Below are 10420 nucleotides of genomic sequence, written 5' to 3'. Positions count from 1 at the left end.
TACTATAATTGGTTCTAAGGTGCCTCATCAGGACATATACCTTCGAGAGGAATTCGCTTTGCAGCTATGCATACTAGAAGAAATTTCCATTCGTACTCCAATTGGCTTGATCGCATTCATTCCATTTTGTTCTGTCAAGACCACATTAACTCGTTTTTAGAACACACAAAATTGAAGCAAGTGTAACGTTTCGTGAGGATAGTAGTAGTTGTCACAATCATTACACAGTCTCCTTGCTAGTCCAGAACAACTCAAGAATCTTCTCAACTTAAATAATTTTATTTGAGAAGGTGATACAGCCCACTACTATAGAGATCCATTTGAAGGCACTTATGACTTGATTATAGAGAAAGAAGTACTTGTTACAAAAAGAATAACTATCCCACCAGATCATCATGAAACTCAAGAATTACTACTACATACAATCAACAATCAATTAGAGGGCAAAGCTCTACTCGCATATAGTAATGACACAAAGCTGTGCACTGTCAACCCACTTCATGGTGTAACCATTCAAGTATCTGAATACCTCTCCAATATGTTGGGCTTTGCACCAGTTACAATTTTTGCAAACAGTACAAGTGTAATCCACTACGGTCATGGATTTGGTGACCTTACACCGTACTCGGGACCAATGTTTCAGAGAGGCAGTGGATTCTTTAAATCATTGTGCAAGTTTGCATTACCCCTCCTGCGACGAGCACATCCATACGCTACTAAGACCGCAATGAATGCAGCAAAAAATCTGGCACGAAGGCTATCAGATCGACAACATTTGAAAGAAGCTATTAAAAGCAGTGCATCTGAGCTTAAGGCGTGAGTCTTAAAACCGTTCTTTCCTTCACCCCATGTTAACGACCTATTCACGAGGCTGTGACGCTTAGATCAAATTCCAGCGCCTTACAACTAGAAAGGCGCCGACACAAGGTGTCACACTGCATATTAGGCGTCTCCAAATTAAGAGTGTAGAAATTGGTGCTAAGCAATGTGCAATGTGTGTTTACTCTCAGTGTCTTGCTGGTGTAGTGAATATCACACTATGGTTGAGGTCGTGTGCAGATATGATAGTTGTGAGACTGTATCAACCGCATTAGATGGCCTATAGAACCTGAAAACAATAAGCCGACTTGTCGTAGAGTCTCAAAACAATACAGTGAGCACGCCAAAGTAACATCACAGTTTGTTCACACTACCTTGTGTGAGTGCATAGATATTAAATATTTCGAAACCTGACAGACAGCTTAGATCAACGGTTTTAACGCATGTGTGTAAAGCACTTTCTGACAGCTGTTGGATCTGCTAAGTCTTTTCGAGAACGACAGATATGCGAGGTGAATCAAAGCAAGACCCCTTCATACAAAAAGTTTGGAGGAGATCTAGGGTCTCGCCAGAAGCTTGAGGGTACCTCAGGTCCTTCAAGTGGTAGACCTATAAGGAAGAAGTATCAATGCCTTCTCCAAGCTGCACCCATCGATGAGATTGCTTGCTTGATTTCTTGATGACGTGCAGTGATTGCTATGTGTGCTACAAAAAATAACCAGAGGGAATGGAAACCCTGAACTCTACTTGGGTCTTCCTATATATCTGCCAACATACACCCTGAATGTTCAGACACAGACTCAATCCACATGCCAATCTGACACAACTGGTGTAGCTGGCTTTCCTTGATGATTGTGCTTTGAAATAATGAACACACAAGCTCAGTAAACCATAGATGTATCAGGAACGTACACACGTCATTATTGCAAATTGACGTCCACGCGATATCCCACTTGGGATTTTGGGATATCCCAGGGATTAGGCTGAAAAGCCCATTTATGTCTCTGGGACAGACAGAGGATCTGTATTTCTTCTGCACTTGCTGATCCAGGGAAGGTTCCAGGAAGATTTGGACATATAGAGAACATATACAGGACATATTATTATTATTATATTTTGTTAGTTTTTTTGCAATTTTACTTATTCTACAGAAAATACTACTCTGCAAGAGAGAACAATGTATCAACAAACTCTTGTTTATTGAGCACAAACCAACTACACTGATGTTATGCGCATCATAAAAAACGCTGTTTCTAATAGTACAAAATATGATATTACAACATGAAAAGATCCTTATTTGGTGTAGTTGGTAGTTGATCATAGCACTTCAAAGCAGCACTCAACATGCAGAAAGAAAGAGCACGACACTGGACATGCAACACTAGACCATACATTTAGATTGATGGTTCTGTAGACTCATCAAGTGTTTTAAATTACCATCAGACCGTCAAACCACTAGACGTCCTGACCAATCCATTGCGTCTGATGTTCTGATCCGCCGCAACTTAGGGTAAGATGGGGCAAGGCGCGATATATTTTGTTCGACGCCGCCTGTCTCATAGACACGTTGTTCCACGCGCTTGAAACTTCATTCATAGGTGGCTCTGCATATCCGCCTTATTGCAAGTGAGCTTTGTCGGGATTGATGTATCCGTTGAAGAGAAACAAAAATTGGTTACTTCTGCCTGGAATCAATAAAGACCCGCCAAGAGGGCGCGTTTGTCATGTATGCAGCAGTTTGAAGACTTATTCTATCAATGTAAGTTCACACCTTATTTCTTTACTCATTCGTCTAGATATATGCAAAATAAGCGGCCACTTCGTTAACCGGTATTGAACAGAAAAATTAATGCATTTGATGATATGCACTGGGCAATACACGACAACTAAGTGTTAAATTAATAATAACAAAGACGGTTAAGAGCATCAGTTGTTTACTATATACATTAAAAACAAGACTTTTGTGCAGTAGGCTGCACTTCTTCAGGTTGAAGGTTGAACCTGAAGAAGTGCAGCCTACTGCACGAAAGTCTTGTTTTTAATGTATATAGTAAACAACTGATGCTCTTAACCGTCTTTGTTATTTTTGATTCTGCATCGCCGGAAACTTGCACATTGTTTTTCTTCACGTTCTACGATGTTAAATTAATGTTAAATTTAAATTTAAATTTAAATTTAAATTTAATGTAATTTAGAAACGCATAAGTGAACTATTAGGTGGCTTTATGTTTGTTCTCCACAGATTTCTTTGTTGCATATTGCTTAGGATTTTCCAGCAAATTTTCCTGTTCCCTAGTGTATTTCCAGCAAAGCAGAAGTGCACGGAAAAGCGAACGACCAGCGACACAACAGACTGGCGGTGCCTTGTTTGCAAAGGACGGTGGAGCATAATAGCGCCGGGTTCTGTGCGGTTTTCTTGCACATCGTGTGGGCACTGGGCTCAAGGTGGTTGTGTTGGGGCCTGCAGGCTATACCCCATTGCCTGCTTGGATTACGAAAAGTAATTTGTAAAGTTCATTGCCATGTCGTGTCTCTTCTTGCCCTGAGGGTTGGAGCAAGATGAGAGAACCTGAATTTTTTAAATTTCTTGTTGTGTGCTTATTTTAGGTCAGACGCTCTAGACCCCTGTGAATGTGCCAATGGCAAGTTTTCCTTTTTTACACGAAAAATAAAAAGTTTATATTGAATTGCAAATCTCTGGCTCATCTTCGCCCACCTTACCCTACAGGCTGTGGATGTGGCATCCAGTACCGAATTACACGCTCAAAATATAAATCACACCAAAGTGTCGTTATGAAATGAATCGAATGCCAATTCCTATGTTTGCTTAGGAACACGTGCACATCAACGAAACATGCAAGAAGATGCATGTGCAGTTTAAAGTTGACCAACATGAAAGAGCGCGTAGGGGACGCCTGACATGTTAATAAAAGCAATATATTATTCGCATTAGTACAAATCGTACCTTTATTCCTGAGACTTCGAATCTTTGGATGTGTTCAGATTCCAGGAAATGTACTCTTTTCCGTGTCTTTGAGAACACCGTATTCAAACTTTCGAATTCCGCTTCGTGTTTTCCGACGAGTTTTTTTTCTTTTCTTTTTTTATACGATGCAAACCAAATATTGGAAAAGTTCCTTATGCAATCTACGCAGAACCATACATCGAAGGAAAAAGAAATGTGCCCGTTGATTATGCTATATTGCTTTGTGTTTTTATTCCGTGTTAGCGCCGCAAGCAACAGTGGGCATGAGCTACGTAAGAAACACATTAAAATAAGGCTGGTATTGTTGTATAGACATGGAGAGGCGGAGAGAGGGCAGCAGAAAGCAGTGGTGGTCAGGGGGATTGTTTGCGTCCTGCGCCGACTTCAGGGTCAGCTGTGCCAACATTCGTCTGGAAAGCCTGCCTGAAAGTCAAGGACGAACGTAAGACGGCACAGCAGGTGGTGGCATTCGAACCCGTCATGTTCCAGTCTTCAGCACGAACTTGGGTACTATCCACGACCAGACGCAGTTGGTATCCACTTAGGCGCGCCGTTGGTATTTGTTGCTCTGTAAATGAACTGGAAATCTAATAAGAGTGCATATTGGTAATTCATCACTGCATGGGTGGTTGCATATTCAGTTCTTCATTGTTCAAGTGCTGCCTCGTCTGTCTACCATTTAGATGTCGTTTTGGTGCAGTGTAGCTTAGTGCGTGTATGTTGACATTATACTAATGCTGCACGTAACGGCCCTCTTAGAGTTTCTGTCCTTCATGTGAAATCTCTGGCCTTTCAAGCAATCTTATTACGACAAAAAAAAAATGTTCCCTAGAGCCGTATAGTGACCTATAAGCATCGGCATACTCTATTGTGTGTAATGGTAAACATCTCACTAGAGCAACCTCTGATATTTAATTCCATTTTGTCCATTTTATTCTCGTATGCAGGTGCTCTGTACATTGATTGACATGTCATATCTTTTTTCTTCTTTTTTGTGTGTATACCCTGAAACCAATCGATATTATCCGGGGAACCAGCACAGTCATGGAAATACCTAATAGTCTGTGTTATGTCGCAACTACACCCGAAGAAAATGATTGCCTTCTGGTACTCCGTTGCCTTCCTCGCATGTGTTGACTTCGGTAAGTAGCAAGTGTTTCTAAAGCGTTTTGCTTTGTACCACACTAACCATTACGTACTGGTGAGAACTTTGAGTTCTAGATAGATTACATAGATGTGGATTAACCTAGTGCAGGTGTCAAACACAATATCGACGCCATGCAGAAGATCGCTGTTCGAGAAAATCTTTCTTGGTCTGCTCGTTTGTCCCGTCGTTCTACTTTCTTTTTACACAGGCCTATGATTAGTTCTTATATATCAAAATGCTAGGGGACTGCGCCCACATATTGCTATTGGTTTATTTCTGCTGAGAATTGCCACAACAGTGGAAGATCTAATAGAAAGCTGCCTGTTACGTGTAACTAGACGTGTACACCAAAATAGCTGAGTAGATCGACGTCGATCACCACAGCACTCCATTATCTCTGAGTTCAACCGTATCATCGCGGTCTTATCATGGCATTAACTACGTGTGTCGTTGTTGCGGACTGTGCAATTAAACATAGAAAGACAAACACAACAGAAGCCTCACAACGCCATAACGACGCTGACACACACATGACATATTAACGGCCCTCATACAGCAGAGATGGTTGATAGAATGTAAACCTCACATCGAATATCATTGAAGTATGTGAAACGCGAAGTACGGACATTGATTTTACGCAGGCTGTACGTCCAATTTCAATATGCGAACTGAAATACAAGAATGTAACGCACACTTAACACTCATATACCGGCAGTGGAACGGCTCGCATTATGACAGCGATGACACCGCCAACGTAAAATTAGTAATGTTATGTGTGCGCAAGTCTTATTTCAGGATTTTACATGCAACGCGTACTCGCGGAAATTGCATTGATAAACCACATGTAAAACAACACCATTCTTGACACGTTTTTTTGAACTGGATTACGTGAGTAAAATTAGATGTCAATGATCAACAGTGATCCGATAAAAGTTCAGCTGACATGCGTCGAACGTGACGTTGAGATGCGTGTAACAGCCAAGGTCCTTACATTGGAACAATTCGAAAAATGCCAGAGCGTAGTGATAGTTCTCATCCATGATCTCTTGGTCGTTCAGGTCACTTTTGAAAGCTTCCTTTGACGGTAGCGCGGGCAGATTGTACCCTTCTAAACTGTCGACGAAGTTGTACGGATAAATGTCTCTCCTGAGGAGCCGGTGGGAACGATCACCAAATATTTGACGGTACAATGAAACACGCTCTGCCACCGCTGGCGAGCAGCGTTTCCACTAGGTTAGACAAGGAGAGGTTGAAAAACTGTATGGTATCGCGGAAATGGAGATCGCCAATGTTTCTGGGGCAGAAGCCAAGATTCGCTCGTATTCCAAAAAACGGGAAGGCGCCAGCATCACGTTTTTCAAGTGCAAGCTCATCCATTTAATGTCCACCTCGTAATTGTACGTTTTCTTACCGTTGGGGACCGATATCCACCTAAAATCATCGTTATTTAACAGGAAAATGACACGAATTTCGACGGCATGTACTACCAGGCGCGGCTCTCGGAACTGGTCGGTATTGATCTGGCTGACCAGGATAAAATATTTCCCACCCTTCGTCGCTTCGAAGCGCTGTTTCGGACCGCGAGACGTGATGTGGTAGTCGTTTCTTAAAGCTACATCGTCCTCCACAAACCCGACAAAGCCCTGACCGTTCACGGAACGGTCTCTTGAGCCCCGCGCGTGGAATGAAGCACGACATCCAAAATACTCCTGTAGGCGTACATCTCGTTTGAGCTGACGAGCTTGTTGTTCGCATAAACGATGATCCTCTTGAAGATGAACCGCTCAGCGTATGGTTTATTGGGAAAACGGTCTCATTCTCCTCCACGTCTCCTCCGTCGTATCTTCCACTTCGTATTGAACACAAGAAGGTTCGAAGATCATCACGTCACTCGCGAGACAAAGTGGTGACCTTTGCACATGTTTCTTCTTTTTTTTTTTCTATTTTGTTGACGTCATGGCTGGAGCTGGGCGGATGTGTGACCCTCACGAAGAACCAAAGATATCTGCTGGGAAACGGGGAGGATGCGTCGCAGTTTATGTTCAAAGGAACATTACCCGTGAATTCAAGCAACTTGTTATCCTATAAAACTGCGTCACATTTTACTACATGTATACACAGGACCTTTAAAATTCTAGTTTAAAAAACGCGAAAATATTTTTGCCCCATTGTATGTACCACCTAGTGGTTGCGTTACTGGTTTCCTGGTATACGTAGACCAAGTTTTGCATTTTATAAATTCAGATTGATATGTTCTATGTCTTGGAGGTGACATCATTATAAATATCTTAGAGCACTCAGAGGGATATAATTAGTTTCCCACGTTGTTACAATCTCATGCCGTGTGAAAAATTATGACCGAACCCCCCATGTGTAACGCACAAACGTCCACTCTTATTGATCTAACAGTTACAAGGTGTGAAGAATCACAATTAATGGCTGGTGCTGTTGTTGCGGACGCCAGCGACCACTTACCAGTATTTGCTTTCATAGGCATGCATGCCTCGAAAGTTTGAAAGAAAAAAAGCAAAAGCTAGTACTTTCAAAACGTAAACACTATTTCAGTCGAGAGATTTCGAACGGAAATATAGCAAGAACCAAGAACTACCAGTGCTGGCAACCCTGTGGTTGCTGATGTTGTAAAACTATACGCAGAGGCGGTGGCTGCTGGACACGACATGTTCTTTCAGTGGATCCCAGTACACTGCGGCATACCTGGGCATTATGCAGCTGATGCTGCGGCACGCAGAGCACATCACTCATATATTTCACCAATTCCGACGCTAGGGCCATACCGCGAGGGGCTCGCACCTCGCTGCTACACCGCGTTGACCCGGAGCTTGCCTCTACTTTCCCGACATCGTTCCCTATGCCGTTTGCGTCACTTTACCACCGGCTCCACCTCAACGTGCCCTACAGCCGACGTCTTCTTCACAAGCTTGGAAAGGCGCATTCACCCAACTGTGGCACCCGTGGGACTGTTGAGGACACTGAACATATCTTATTATCGTGTCCACGGTATCAGCAGCACAAACAATATCTACAAGCATCTTAGCTCGGCTGGATGGCAGACCATTTGATGTCGTTAAGGTTCTGGGTGATTGCACACCCGACCATCAGTTTCACGCCATACAGGCGTTTGTGCGATTTTGCGCAGACTCCAAGTTGGTGGACACAGTATGACTGACAGTGTGTGTGCACAATGTGTGTGGATAGTGTACGTGAGTGACTGACCCAGAGTCTTTGTCACTCACTGGTTTTATTGTAGATAGTCATTTGTGTTTTCTTAAGTGATCTGGACTAGCCGGCTCTCGAAATGAGTGCCTATTTCTCAATTTTTTTCTTTTCATATCAACTCAACTCAACTGAAATATAGCAAACAAATTGGTCATTTATCTACGAAGTAAATAAGGCAAACGTTGGTTTTCACATATTCATAAGACAGTATACTACAGTTTATCATATATATTTTCTGCTGGTAGAATATACATTGGCTCGCAAAGCGCGGGAACATTGGATGACCAAAAAATTAATCCGCATGATTCGTCACAAACGGAAATTATATCAAGCATTTCTAACGGCAAGGGTTAAAAGGAGCTTCAAATATTTAACCAGTAGAGGAATAATCTAAGTCAGTTCTGCGCAAAGCAAAAGCAGGGTACTATAGCTGGCTTTTTCGTGATTTACTATCTACAAAGCGTCATGCAGTATGGAAAAATATGAATAGCACAACTGGTACCGGCAGAGCGAAAACAACTACAACTTTATTACGGAATGATGACTGGGGAGTTTCATCGCCGGGGGCGATACTCTACCTCATAGCTGGTGGTGATGCGGGGAATGAAACAATGAGCCCCTTCACAATATGGATCGAAGTCCTGCAGTGTCCATAGAGGTGAAGGGAGCGTTGAGGGCAGAGCGTTGGCGTGCTGGATACGGCCAGGGACCGGTAGGGGGATTTTGTGAGAGAGGGGGCGGAAGTCTAGCTCGGTGAGGGATCCGGAGACTACTGTTCGGGAAGGCCGGTAGTGTGGGTAACAGAGAAGAATGTGATCTAGATCTTCAACAGCACTGCAACGGCTGCAGGGGGAGAGGCAAATTGTCTCAAGCTGTAGCGCCACTGTACTGTGAAGGCTACATCGAGGCACATTCGATGAACAAATGTGGCATCATGACGAGTTATATACGTGTAGGCATACGGAAAGCGAGCGCTTGATCAACTCTGCTCAGCATAGCATGGCGATGGGGGGGGGGGATGCTAGCCGTCTGTTGGCCAGAGGTGTCACGAGGCGTCGAAGTACGGACCGACGATCTCCTCTCAGCAGTGCAATACGCGTCCGCCTCCGAGACGAGAGAGCTCCTTCGGTGGCGCTGTCAGCCTGTTCATTGCCGTCGACACCGCAATGGGCTGGAACCCATTAGAGAATGAGCCTGTGCCCTGCTTGGTAGACAAGTTTGTAAGCCATTAACACATCCATAACCAAAGGTGCGGAGGACCCTCGAATACCAGAATTCTTAATTGCTTGCAGCGCAGATGTTGAGTCAGTGAATACCACCCAATCCTGTGGGGTAAAGTGAACAATGTGTTGCAGAAAGAAAAGCATGGCACAGAATTCCGCAGCTATTGTGAGGTTTGATGCCAAAGGCGACGTCCGTCAACTACGCCTTCGGGTGGGATGACGAATGCCGACGCGGGCTTGCCATTTCGAGATGCGCCATCGGTGTATGCGGCGGCAGAGGTAGAAAACATCGCGTCTACGAGAGCATAAAATCGGCTCGAAGGACTTGAAGGGGAACCTGATCTTTGCGGTCCTGAAGGTCCGGAAGGCGTGCGAAGGTGGATGGCACAGGCAGCGCAGGGGCGTTCGTCCGTGTGACGTCCTTAGGTATGAAGCCAGTGAGAGCCTGGAACGTCCTCTGCGCGACGCGATTGAAATCACTTTCAGGACGATATCGAATTTTCCTAAGGAGTGGGTGGCGGAGAATGTGCGCGCGCAAACGTAGGAAGTGTCGAGGAGTTGCCCGCTCGACGGAGGACGTCCACCGGGAGCTCCCCAGTTTCAGCTAAGACATGCCCTGTTTCAGCCACTCTTGGAACTCCAGGGCAGCGACGAAGGTCCCGGGCGAACAGAGTCCAAAGGGTATTTAAATACGTTGTAGAAACCCTGTGCAAGACTGGAAGGCTGTAAAGCACAGTTGCCCTCACCAAAGCCGCGTGAACGGCTAGAAGGGAGCGATGATCACAGCCCCAGCCCCAGCCAGAAAGATGCTGAATTGCAGGAAGCCATCGCTGCACTTTGGTTTCAAGGTGCGTAATTAGGCGAGCCCAGCGCAGGTTCGAGTCCCGGACTACACCAAGGAAGCGATGGGAATGCACAGGCTCGAACTTCTTTGCACCCGCCCAAAGAGGGAATTTAATCATAGCCTTATAGGTGAAAGGGTGCTCGACACACTTTTCGGGTGAAAGG

The 10420-nt window shown here is 44.4% G+C and overlaps 1 protein-coding gene across 2 annotated transcripts in view; it reads left to right on the top strand.

Moving 5' to 3' along the window:
* Nucleotides 1-4862: 4862 nt before the first annotated feature.
* The window catches only part of LOC135371503 (uncharacterized), a 64447-nt gene continuing 58889 nt past the window's right edge, over nucleotides 4863-10420 (top strand). For both annotated transcript variants that reach the window (XM_064605529.1, XM_064605528.1), the window contains exon 1: nucleotides 4863-4947. In XM_064605529.1, coding sequence (XP_064461599.1) covers nucleotides 4875-4947 — 73 coding nt within the window. In that variant the 5' untranslated portion in view covers nucleotides 4863-4874. The remainder of the gene's footprint in view (nucleotides 4948-10420) is intronic.

The sequence above is a fragment of the Ornithodoros turicata genome, chromosome 1 (genome assembly GCF_037126465.1).
Source record: "Ornithodoros turicata isolate Travis chromosome 1, ASM3712646v1, whole genome shotgun sequence".
Taxonomy (NCBI): Eukaryota; Metazoa; Arthropoda; class Arachnida; order Ixodida; family Argasidae; genus Ornithodoros; species Ornithodoros turicata.
This window is presented reverse-complemented; position numbering and strand designations above follow the sequence as displayed.